The 12,476-nt window shown below is 22.5% G+C and overlaps 6 protein-coding genes across 6 annotated transcripts; 5 read left to right on the forward strand and 1 right to left on the reverse strand.

Moving 5' to 3' along the window:
* Window positions 1-289: 289 nt before the first annotated feature.
* Window positions 290-775, forward strand: SRAE_2000195600 (Hypothetical protein; the record flags this gene model as incomplete). Its single annotated transcript, XM_024652969.1, has 1 exon — window positions 290-775. One exon carries the CDS (start codon window positions 290-292, stop codon window positions 773-775), a length of 486 nt encoding a protein of 161 aa, XP_024506492.1.
* A 778-nt stretch (window positions 776-1,553) lies between these two features.
* On the forward strand, window positions 1,554-2,812 carry SRAE_2000195700 (Hypothetical protein; the record flags this gene model as incomplete). Its single annotated transcript, XM_024652970.1, has 5 exons — window positions 1,554-1,652; window positions 1,882-2,417; window positions 2,455-2,518; window positions 2,568-2,635; window positions 2,683-2,812. The coding sequence occupies 5 exons, from the start codon at window positions 1,554-1,556 to the stop codon at window positions 2,810-2,812; spliced, it is 897 nt and encodes a 298-aa protein (XP_024506493.1).
* A 336-nt stretch (window positions 2,813-3,148) lies between these two features.
* Window positions 3,149-4,418, reverse strand: SRAE_2000195800 (Beclin-1; the record flags this gene model as incomplete). Its single annotated transcript, XM_024652971.1, has 4 exons — window positions 3,149-4,195; window positions 4,243-4,300; window positions 4,346-4,367; window positions 4,412-4,418. 4 exons carry the CDS (start codon window positions 4,416-4,418, stop codon window positions 3,149-3,151), a joined length of 1,134 nt encoding a protein of 377 aa, XP_024506494.1.
* Window positions 4,419-4,771: 353 nt separating this feature from the next.
* Window positions 4,772-5,428, forward strand: SRAE_2000195900 (GH13992p; the record flags this gene model as incomplete). Its single annotated transcript, XM_024652972.1, has 1 exon — window positions 4,772-5,428. The coding sequence occupies one exon, from the start codon at window positions 4,772-4,774 to the stop codon at window positions 5,426-5,428; it is 657 nt and encodes a 218-aa protein (XP_024506495.1).
* An 847-nt stretch (window positions 5,429-6,275) lies between these two features.
* On the forward strand, window positions 6,276-7,990 carry SRAE_2000196000 (DNA/RNA helicase, DEAD/DEAH box type, N-terminal domain and Helicase, superfamily 1/2, ATP-binding domain and P-loop containing nucleoside triphosphate hydrolase domain-containing protein; the record flags this gene model as incomplete). Its single annotated transcript, XM_024652973.1, has 2 exons — window positions 6,276-6,639; window positions 6,681-7,990. The coding sequence occupies 2 exons, from the start codon at window positions 6,276-6,278 to the stop codon at window positions 7,988-7,990; spliced, it is 1,674 nt and encodes a 557-aa protein (XP_024506496.1).
* A 2,896-nt stretch (window positions 7,991-10,886) lies between these two features.
* SRAE_2000196100 (Cyclin, N-terminal domain and Cyclin-like domain-containing protein) lies at window positions 10,887-12,304 on the forward strand (the record flags this gene model as incomplete). Its single annotated transcript, XM_024652975.1, has 3 exons — window positions 10,887-10,910; window positions 11,224-11,940; window positions 11,996-12,304. 3 exons carry the CDS (start codon window positions 10,887-10,889, stop codon window positions 12,302-12,304), a joined length of 1,050 nt encoding a protein of 349 aa, XP_024506497.1.
* Window positions 12,305-12,476: the final 172 nt, after the last annotated feature.

Below are 12,476 nucleotides of genomic sequence, written 5' to 3' on the forward strand. Positions count from 1 at the left end.
TATCATGATCTATATTGCAGTTATTGTTTTTTTTTTCATCATTTTTTTATATATTTTTTTTATTTATATAAAATTATTTACAAACTTTAATTACCTTAGAAATTTAATCATTCATCAATTTAATATATATTTTAATATTAAAAATTAATATTATTTTTTTTCTAATTAATTATGATTATTTACTTTTAGCTTTTTTTTTTTAAAATATATTTAGTATTAAATTCTACGAAAAATTAATTACATTTAATTTACTATTTTTTTCAGTGGGCTTATTATTTATTCCAAAAATATGAAATCAACAATTTTTTGCCTGTTCTTTATATTGTTCTTTACTACTGTTTTATTCATTAAAGTTGAACCACAACCTACTTATATTGATGAAAAACATGGCAAAAGTTTAATTAACAATCAAGATTCAATAGATGAAAATATTGGAAGCCTAAACTTTTCTCCTGACATAGTTTATGATACAAATAATAATGATGATACCTCAGAAAATACAAAACGAGGTGTTCTTCGTTACTCTGGTGGATTATATGGAAAAAGAACATTACGTTATTCAGGTGGATTGTATGGAAGAAAAAAAAGATCTAATGGTATACTTATTATACCATTCCCACCACAAGAATTTTTTCAAAATTATATAAATGATGGAATGTCATTTGATCAAACATTTCCCGGAACAAGAGCAAGAAGAGCTCTCCTTATTAAACGTACTAATGACAGAATCGTTAGTAGAGCCATGCCAATGAATGGAGGATTATTTGGAAAATAAAAATTTTATTGTTACCTTTGATATTAAACCTAAATTTTACCCAACAAAAATTTTTAAGTATAGCTTTTATTATCTATATATTTTTTCAAGACTACCGCTTTGTAAAGAAATTAAAAAAAATTTTTTTTAAGGGAGAGAATTACTTTTTAAAAGAAATTTCTAACAAATAATACACAGTGCATTTACTTTTGGCAAAATCTATAAACAAAAAACTATGAAATTAATTAAAAAAAAAAGGAAAAAAAATATTATTTCAATTATTATCTAATCATTTTTGCATTCTATACTCCTTTTTTTAGATCAAAACTTTTTTTTTTAACAAATAATAAAAAAATATATTACATGATAAAAAAAAATACTTTTTTATGTGGATATTGTATTTTGTACTTTTTAAACATTTTAATTATACATAAATCATAATAATATCATTTACTTGAATAATTTATGACAAACATTGGTTAAATCATTAACAAAAATATTTAAATAAAGAAAAAATATAATATATTTGCAGCTTTTATTTTTACTATTATAAAAAAAAAACAATTAAAAATTATGTAAATAAAAATTGAATGAAAAATTTATTATATAAAAAAAAAACCATAATATACTATGGTAACAATTTGTATTATATTTTTGTAACTAATGAAAAAAAAATCATCTTGGTAATATTAAAATTATAGAATAAGAAAAAAAATTTTTAGTCTCTCAATTTTATTGAAATATATACTTTAGCATTTATTATATTCATGATATATATAACTTTGTTTCAGAGATTAATATGACTTCCCCGAGAAATCCTCACGCTACACTATACAATTTTAAGCAACAAGTATCAATTCTTAAAAATCAATGCAAAAATAAACAAAGAAATGTTAAAGTAAGTTATTTCTATCTTCTAAGTACTAAAATTTCAATAATATTAAAAAAAAATTAGTTGAATATTTATAAATAAAAGAGAAATTTTTAATTATTATTGAAAATATGTCGTGACTTGTAAATTATTAAATTAATCTTTCTTTTTTTTTTAATTATAAAATATATATATAAATAAATACTAAACTATGGCATATAACGAATATATAAATAATTTTATCTTTTTTGTATAGGAGATGTTATGCCATGATGCTGAAATGATATTACAAAAAGCCATTGATACCATTGAAATATTGAATCAAGAAAAAAATACAGCAATTATTGAGAAAGACTATAGTATTATTAAAAAAATTGATGAAGAGATAGTCATTATTGAGAGTACTGCCATCAACTTATCAAATTTAGATATTTTATTTAAAGAAAAGTATACTGATGATGTTGTGGAACCTTACATTGAAAATAATACTAGAAAAGAAAAAATTCAAAAATTTGAAGAGGAGATACAAAAAATTGAGGAAATCGAAAATACTATTAAAATGGAACGAGAAAATGATAGAAAAAAAGATGAGAAAGAAAGATTAAAAATTTTGAGGAAGGATGAATATATTAAGGAATTAGATTTACATGATATTAAAAAAAACACATCTTTCAAGGAGTCTTCCAATTATATATTCTTCAAAGAGTCAATAAAAAATTCAAGAAAAAACATTAATACTTCAACAGATAATTACAATGAATATAACAGAAGATTTTCAAATACTTTTAATAGGTATTTTTAATTATATTAATTCAATTAAGTTTTAAAGATCAGATTCAATTAATGAAAAAAATAAAAGTAATAATATAGAATTTTACAATCAAATAAACAGTGTACGTCATAATATATTGCTTCTCTATAATTAAAATTAAATGTTTTCAGACAATAGAAAAATTATCAAATCCAACTTATAGTTCACCTAATAATGAAGTACGTCATTATAATAAAAGGTAACATCATATTATATGATTAATAACTTTTTGTCATTATTTTATAGAAAGGGACCAACTGAAGCAGACATAAGAGCAGCCATGGAAAAAGTTAGGGATGAAAAATATGAAGAATTAAATCATAAATTAGATGAACATTATTCTGAAATTGAAAAGATCATTTCTGGTGATAATTAAATAATTTTTAAATGAAACTTTATTAATAATAAAAAAATATATTTGACGAAAGTGGGATTCGAACCCACGCCTCGATAACGAGATCAGAAAACCCTTAGGCCTTTTACACATACTGTGTATAAGTTATAAGACAACTTGAGTCTGACGCCTTAGACCACTCGGCCATTTCGCCATTTTTCTATGCAAATTATACTAACCAAATGCACATTTATTATATTTTCATTAATTCATAAACATCTAATACTTAATGAAATTTAAAAATACATATTATATAAAAAATACTTTTTATTAAATACAACGTGGTAACATAAAAAAAAAATATATATGTTGAAAAAATTATACATGTTCTTTTTGAACAGAAGAAGTGAACATAATGGCTGTTTTTAAATTTAGAAGCATTAATCTCATTGATTTTGTCCATCTTTCATCTTTTTGAAATTGCATCTTCATACTATACCAAATAACAGAAGACTCTGTCTCTGGCATCACATGATCTTCTGTTATTTTATCATTTTTCATTGTAAAGGGATATATTGTCATTTTCCTAATATCATTTTTGCTACAAAATTCATTTTCAAATATAAGAAGACATTTAACGAAAGCCAAAATACCATCATCAATGCTAGGTTTAAAAATACCCCAAGAAGATTCATACAATTTATAGTCTTTAAAACCTGATTCTGTAATTTCTCTTATCAGTGATTGACAACCCATTGGTATTAACTGATATGGATGTGAACTTAATTTTAAAATATCAAATAGAACTTTTAAACATAAGACACATTGACCCCAAGCTGCATTGAATTCACTTAAAGGAATTGAATTATCTGGAAGTCTACCAAGCTGGAGATTATTTATCCTTCCAACATCTTTTTCATTTACATCAATAAAAAATGTTTTATTTAACAAATTTGTTTTTAATAAATCATTTAATTGATCAACCGCAAAAGCATCTTGCAATTTTGTTGATATCTTTTTAATTGATAACTTAACCATTTCTCTATGATAATTTTTTAATTGTCCAAATAATTTATTAGACTCAACTTTCACTTTTTCTTCTTTTATTTCAAGGTTAGCAATTTCATCCTGTAAAATAACTTCTTCTTTCTCCAATTTACTTAACTCATCAATTAATTGTTTTTCTTTCTTTCGTATCTCTTCAAGAATTTTTTCTTTCTCCATTTCTTCTTTTAATATAGTTTCCTCAGATTCTGTTATACGAAGTAAACATTGCCTATAACTATTATTTTGTAACTCTAATGCTTTTGTCTTAAGATAAAGATCATCAACTAACAATGCATGACAATCTTTACACATTGGAATATGAGAAGGTGAATCAGATTTTGCAATCATTTGAATTGTATTTCCCTGTGCAAAAGATAACTAAACAAAACAAAATGATAAAAAATTATCTTATCAAAAAAATTTACCTTTGAATTGTTTGATGATGTCAAATCAACAAGTTTTAATGAATCATTATCATATATGCTATCATGAATTACAATCTCTTCTTTACAATTACAACAAACTGACTTGGGATCTATATTTTGATTATCTAAAAAATATATAACTTTTAAAAATTAAAATTAAAAAACATACCTGACATGGTAGTAACAATAAATAATAAATTTAAAAAGTTTCTTTGGTAAAAAAAAAATTAGATAAAACAAAAGTAACTATATAAGTAGTTTGCTTATTTTTATTAATAACTTAATAAATTACCTAAATTACTATCATTTCTTATAATAAAAAAAGTAACTATGGTGAATAAAATAATAAGTATTGATATGAGTTCCTCAACCAAAACCAATTGTATCACAATACATAATTTACCAAAAAATTCTCCTTAAAATAATTTCCAAAGTCATCATCAAAGATTGTTTATTTATCTACATAACAATAATTCAATTCTTTTTTTTTATTGTTTTATTTTTATAGATCTTTTCTAGTTTTCTAAAGATGTTTAAGAATATTTTTGGTTCATCAAAAAAAAAGGAACAAGTTCCTTCAACACAGGAATCGATACAAAAATTAAGAGAAAGTGAAGAAATGTTAATAAAGAAACAAGAATTTTTAGAAAAGAAAGTTGAAGCAGAATTAAATTTAGCCAAACAACATGGTACAAAAAATAAAAGAGCTGCATTACAGGCATTGAAAAGAAAAAAACAATATGAAAAACAACTTGTACAATTGGATGGTGTACTTAGTACACTAGACTTTCAAAGGCAAGCACTTGAAAATGCTAATACAAATGCTAATATTTTACAAGTCTTAGGGGATGCAGCTAAAGCTTTAAAGAAAGCACACAATTCTATGGATATTGATCAGGTTCATGATTTATTGGAGGATGTTGCTGAACAAAATGAGATAGCAAATGAAATTTCTGATGCCATTAGTAATCCAGTTGGTTTAAGAAATGATATTGATGAGAGTGAGTTACTTGCTGAGTTAGAGGAACTTGAGCAAGAAGAATTAGAAAAAGCTCTTGCTGATGCTACACCTGTCATTTCTAACAAACTTCCAACTGTACCAACTCATGAAATAGCTGCCAGTCAAAATAAGAAGAAAGAGGCTGAGGCTGATTTAGATGATCTTAGGGCTTGGGCTGAATCATAAACAATTCTACTTGAGGCATTTTTTTAACCATAACACTATTTTTTATTTTTATTATAAGGTGAAAATATAAAATTTTATTTTTAAATAAATTAATTGATATATATATATAAATGAAAGTTAATTACAAAGAGAAATTTTTTTTTCTTCATTAAATGTCAATTTCAAATGTCTACAATATTCAAGGATTTGATGGATGAATTTGTTTACATTAAAAATATTTTTAAAAGTTCATGGAAATTTTAAATTCAAATATGTTATAACTAATCAAAAAGATTAATTTTTATTTTAACTGAAATTAAATGGACGTCCATTTTATATTAGAAAAATATATTGAAGTTTTAAAAGAAAGTTATTTTTGGAGGATATATTAATTATTTATTTGGCTTAAGAAAAATATTTGAGTTAAAATTTTATTTTTAATTAATTTAATTCTTGTTTTTTAATAATTCAAAATTAAATTAATTATTTCACATATAAATTTAGATTTTTATTTAAAAATTTTTACTTAAAATAAATAAATTATAACGTTTATTTTATAATATATGTTTTAATATGAAAGATTAAAAACAAATTGACCGATGGAAGTAACTAATAATTTAATCTTTCATTTTAAAGTCAAGTACTTTATTGTCAAAAATACTTTGTTCATTTTCAATTAATCGTTACTTTTTTTTCTATTAAATTTCATGTTCAATATCAAAAATAATTTTAACAAATTTAATCTTCAATAAATATACTGTCTTTATCATTTGTCAAATGTAACCCATTCGTTAGAAAAAAAAAAGTTACCTTTAGACTTTTAAAATATATAAACTTCATCAAATCTTTTTACCTTTTAAATTTTTCAATGAATACAATTGAATTTAGTCAACCAATTAAACATTCAAAAATTAATGTTTTTTGTAATGTTTGTGATGGAGATTTCACAGAAACAATTTACTCAACATTACAAAGTTTGAATATAACCAAGTTATGTGAACTTCAGGAATATTTGGTTCCAGCAATTATGGAAAAAAAGTATGACATTTTTATTGAATCACCAAAAGGGACTGGAAAAACTTTTGGCTATATTTTGCCAATTGTTAATTATATTTCTAAAGTTCATGAAAGTAATGATTTTGAAGATAATGGAAATCCTTTTGCTATAATTTTAATGAATGATATTGAAATGTGTAAAAAAGTTTCATCTGAAATTACCAGATTATATTCAGGTTATTATTTTTAACACAAATAAATTGACTGTTTTTTTTAGGTGCAAAAGTAATAAGAATAATTGGAAGTGAAAAAGAAGTTAATTTTATTAAAGAAATTAATAATGGATGTGATATAATTGTTGGTTCTATTATTAAATTTTTTAAAATATTTCAACCAATAAATTTTCCCTTAATAAATATAGATATATTAAAAGTTAAATTTCTTGTTATTGATGAATGTGAAAAATTTATATCTAAATATTGGGAAACTTACCTTAACACTATATGTAATGATACATTCAAAAAACAAACTTCAAACCAAATAAAAATTTTCTCAACTTGTGGCCTTGAGAATTGCAGTGCAGAGATGTTTATGGAAAAATATGCTCAAAAAGATTATGTTATTATGAAATTTTTTAATAAAATTTCTATTAATAAAGAAAAATTAGTAACAACTTTTCCAATTATTAGTGAAAATTGTCCTTCAAATTATTTTCCAAAAGAAAATTTAAATGGTGAAAACAGTCAAAATTCTACGAAACACCATGGTATAATATTTTCTCCATCACATAATAATATAGTAGTTAATAATTACACGAATCACCAACAATTTACATCAAATCAATCATACAAAAATCATCTATCTTTTCCAATTAGAAATCCTTTCTACATTCATAACGATGATTCTTTACGTTCAAATTGTGTAATAAATAAATCTTGTAATGTAAGATATAATCCATTTCGAGCACAAATTGTAAATCCTTATTTAACAGTTTCTCCACAACACATTCTTAAGTTTGGTTTTGCATCTAATTTTCAATATCAACAAAATACTTCACCTGAAAATCAAAATAATTTCCATCAAACAGATGATTTTAAAAATACAGGATTGGTAAAACAATTAGATATAATTGAAATTAATTTATTTGATGGATATAAAACTTTATTAACTGTTGTAAAACATTTATTTAATGAAAAAAATTGCTATAAAATAATTGTATTTGTTACAACGGCTGAAGGATGTAATTTTGGATCAAATTTATGTAACAAAAATGGAATACAATCAAAAATGATAACTAAGAATCTTAATATTTGTGAAACAAAAGCAAACTTGGAATATTTCAAATCTAATAAAAATGTTGTACTATTTGTTGAGGATAATTATAAATATTCCCAAATGGATGGAATACATTCTCATGTTGTTATTTCTTTAAATATATCAGAAACCAAAATATCCTTTGATAATAAAGTTAAATATTTATGTGATAATGATAACCAAGGTGGGATTTTCATAATTATAGGATTCTCAAAAATAATTTTACAAGAGTGGATTGTAAAGGAATATAATTTTTTTAATGTTAAAGATTAACAATCAAAAATTAATTTACTTTACTTTATTAGTATTTTATCAATGTTAAAAATAAAAATTAAAAAAAAAATAATGTATTTGTGTTTATGATACTTAAAAAAAAGTAGTAAAAATTTTTTTTTACTCATTTTAAATTTCAATAAAACATTTTACATTGTGTTGTTCTTAATTGGAGTATTTAATTTAAATAATAATATGAATGAAAATAACTTCAAAAGGTTAGTCTTCGGTTACCTATGATTTGATATAAAAATTTTAAATTGAATAAATAAATTTTATGTCATGTTTTATTATCTTTAGAAAAATAAAATTCTTAACTAAATTACAATATATTTCTGATAATTATTTCCTTCAATACAAGAAAAATGATTTTTATTACAAATTAAATTTGATATAAATAGTTGGATAAGTATGTTATATTTTTTTAAATATCAAAATATATATATTTTATTAACATATTATTATTATATTTAAATTATAATATTATTTACTTTAAATAAAAAAAAATTATTATTATTATTTTTATATTTTAATAAAAAAAAAAGATTAATTTTATTAATTTTTCAGGATAATTTAAGTTAATTAAGATTTAACAAAATCATATAACTTTAAATTAACAGATCATACGAAGTTAGTCTAAACTTTAAATATTTGTTTGTCAATGATTATATTCAAAAATTTTTTTAAAAATAAATAAGATATCGCACATAATATGATAATATGCTATATAAACAAATATGTATATAAACATTCCCACTAAATGCTTTATGTCTCGTGATTTATCAAAGATTTAAAAAAAAGATTCTATATTAAATATATTAAAATGCATTGTCATTAATAAGTTGTTTATCAGTAGTCATTTAATTTTACAATAACCTATTCCAAAAATAAAAATCACATTTTATTTAAAATAATATCATCTTTTGATAGAGCACTAATTTTTATTTGATATCAATCAATGCACCAATGATCATATAAAAGATCACGATTGTTATTTTATATTTATAATAACTGAAATAGTATTATACTAAAATATTTTTCTATTACCTTATATAAATACAACTTAAAATAAGATAATTTATTATATATCTAATTTTTTTTTTGTAATAAAATTTATCCTATTTTTAAATAATATTTTCTTTTTTTTTTTTAATTTATTATTATAATTAAATAAAAAATATTTTATAAAAAAAAAACATTGAGTCTAATTATTTGTTATTATTATAGTACAAATATAAATCAGAACTATGTTTATTTACTCCATCACATGACAACTGATTTATTTCCTTTAATTTTGTATATAATGAATATTTATATTCTTTTTACAACAGCTTATCCTTATCTTTTTCATAGTGTTTTGTAATACAATAAAATATTTAATACTTTGCATGTTTTTTTTATGTTTAAACATTTCTTAAATATCAATTTCAAAGTGATACATATTATAAATATTTGCTCTGATAAGCAACATTTTAAATGAGTCACATTGAAATTAAATGAATTTCTTTGAAATTTATTTCTCCATCATTGAATCTTATATTTTTACTACTCTTAACTTTACTAAACACATTTTAATAATTATATCTACACTTAAAAGTTATTATTCTCATGTTATTAGTAGTATAAACATGTGTAAAATCATTGTCTCATGTCCTTTTTTTTTATCTTTATCAAATTTATTTGTTTATGCACGTAATTTATTTTTATAATTAATGATATCCTCCTACTTCTATACTAATCTTGTATTTATTATATATTCTATATAAAAAAAAAAAGTTCTCATTCATTACATTAATCGATGATTAACAAAACACCTGCTTGTTTTGACAATAAACCTGTTTAAAATCACCTCCTGTATTCCATCTATCATATATATCCAATACTTTTGACAAATTGATTTTTTTCTATCACTTTTAAATACATCAATTATAATATAAAAACCTATTCACCTTTAATACATTATTTATTGAGTAAACAAGGAAAAATATGTTAAAAAAAAACAACAATTCATCTTATCTAATTATATACTTAAGTATATAAAAATAAATAACCACTACTTTTAATGATGAATTCCTCTATTTAAGAATTATATACAGAAATATATACTATTACTAAATAATATCCCGCCATTATAAAATGTTGACTATTTGTATTTGTCACATACGTTTTAACAAACATTTTTTCATTGTCATTATAAAAACTAATTTTTATATTTACCCCAACTACATTATTACAATTTTTTTTCTTTTTTTTTATAAATAACTTGTAGTACAAAATATAATATTGTTGTCTTTTTTTTTTCATGGTAAAAGAGATATCCATTATTGATCCGATATCTTTAAGCCAGCTGTTTAGTATTTCCTTAGTGTACAATGTAAACAATATTTGTAATTTTATGTAACTTTTAATAGTAATATTTTAAAAATACTTATTTTTAGACAAAAAAATATATATTTATTAATGTGTCGAAACTTTGATCTATAATCAACTTAATTGTACATAGTATCTTTTACACATTATATCATAATTATTCAAAAACATTCCAAATTTAATAAGAAAAATTAAATCATGGTAAGTTTTATTTACTAAGTTTTGATTGTAAAGTTTATTTATAAATTTTTGAAACATTAGAATTTTTTTTTTTCTATAAATATTTATTTTTATTTTTTATTTATATAAATGATGTAGGCATATATAAATATAAATTTTATAGTTAAAAATAATTACCTGTATTTGTGTTAATATTTTAAGTAGTCAAAAAAAATATTTTATGTCATTAAAAAGTATTTTTTTTTTTTTAACTTTAATATTAACATAAAAATATAATATCATAGGAGACATAGTCCACCAACATTTCTGTTTTATGTCAGTCATTTAATATTATTATAACTGATATATGCAGAATTGCTGCGAAATAGAGGTGATTTTTTTTTTATCATTATCTATATGTCTTTCCTCCTTAAAGTACAATAGGGTTAGGATGTATTGCGAAACCTTGTCTCTATATGTGTATTTATATAGAGAATATGTTTATATATATTAGAGAGTAATGAAAAGAAAGAGAGACACAAGTGGAAGACGATCAATTTTTGAAGTTATTCTCTTTTTATTTCAAAATCTTATGTGATACATTTATATTTATAATATTTATATTTTTATTATTATTTAATTTATGTTATATTTTTTTTTTAAATATTTTTTTTATTTTAAAGTTAATTTATATTTTATTTTAGGTTTTCACCGATCTTCAATCTCATCTTATTCATCAGCAAAATCCAATGCTTCTTCATTCTCAAACAGCAGCTCCAAAAGAATCTATAAGGAATCTTCACCTGTTGATTGAAGCTGAACAAGCTGCTTTGGAAGATAACATCTACTCCAAAGAACTGCTGATGGGGGATGGCATTGTCACGATAACTGAACGTGACAATGAGGTTCTTTGGCTTTGTTCTGCCACAAGACACCTTGAAGCTCCAATGGATACCCTCTCTCTGGCCGTTTCTATTTTTGATCGTGTTTTAAGTTCTGTTCGAGTACAAACACGCTACGCAAATTGTCTTGCTGTTACTTCTCTTATATTAGCTGCAAAGTTTTGGGAAAGAAATGGCAGCGTTTGTGGGGAGCCACGTTATGTTATTCAATCACTCCAATTACCGTATAGTTGTAAAGAAGTTGTAAGGATGGAAGCATTGATTCTTAGACATCTTGATTGGAATCTTACAATACCAACTCCTGAACAATTTCTATTTGAAATGTTGAAACTTCTTGGTATCTCTGAAGCTATAACATCATATGCTTTGATAGAAAATTATTGTGCAATTCTTGGAAAATATCGTTTTTTTTCTGTTCACCGTCCCTCTGTCATTGCTTTGTCACTAATATCTGTGATGCTTGAAATAAAATCTCAAGATTGGATGCGAGTAACAATGGGAATTCAAAAAATGTTCAAGGTTAGTTATTAAAAGTATTTTAAAATTAATTATAAAAAAAATATATTTATTTTAGATTCCACAAAAAGAGTTACTTTGTTGTCGTGACCAAATGATGAGAACATTCAAATTTTGTCAAAATGATCTCAAAAAGTGGAGTGGTCCTGTTAGTTGTGGTCAATCTACGTCATCAGGAATTTTGAAAAATGCCAATGGATTTGTTAACAAAAGAAGTAAGAAAAGACTTCGTAGGAGGCAGGCAAAAGAGGCAGCTGCTAGTTATACACAAACATTATTAAAAAATGGAGTACAACTGGAAAGTGGCATTGATGTTTTACATATATTATATGATATTGGAGCACAACCTAATCTTGTATGCCAATAAAATTAGCGATAAATTTTTTATCATTGTTTTATTATCATTCATTATTATGGGCATGAATTTTGATTTTTTCTTTACCTTTCTTTTCTTTATTCTTATTAATTTATGTGTAAGAAAGGAATGATAAGACATACTATCTATTATATACCACAATGGTTTAAATAATTCGCTAAAA

The sequence above is a fragment of the Strongyloides ratti genome (genome assembly GCF_001040885.1).
Source record: "Strongyloides ratti genome assembly S_ratti_ED321, chromosome : 2".
Lineage (NCBI taxonomy): Eukaryota > Metazoa > Nematoda > Chromadorea > Rhabditida > Strongyloididae > Strongyloides > Strongyloides ratti.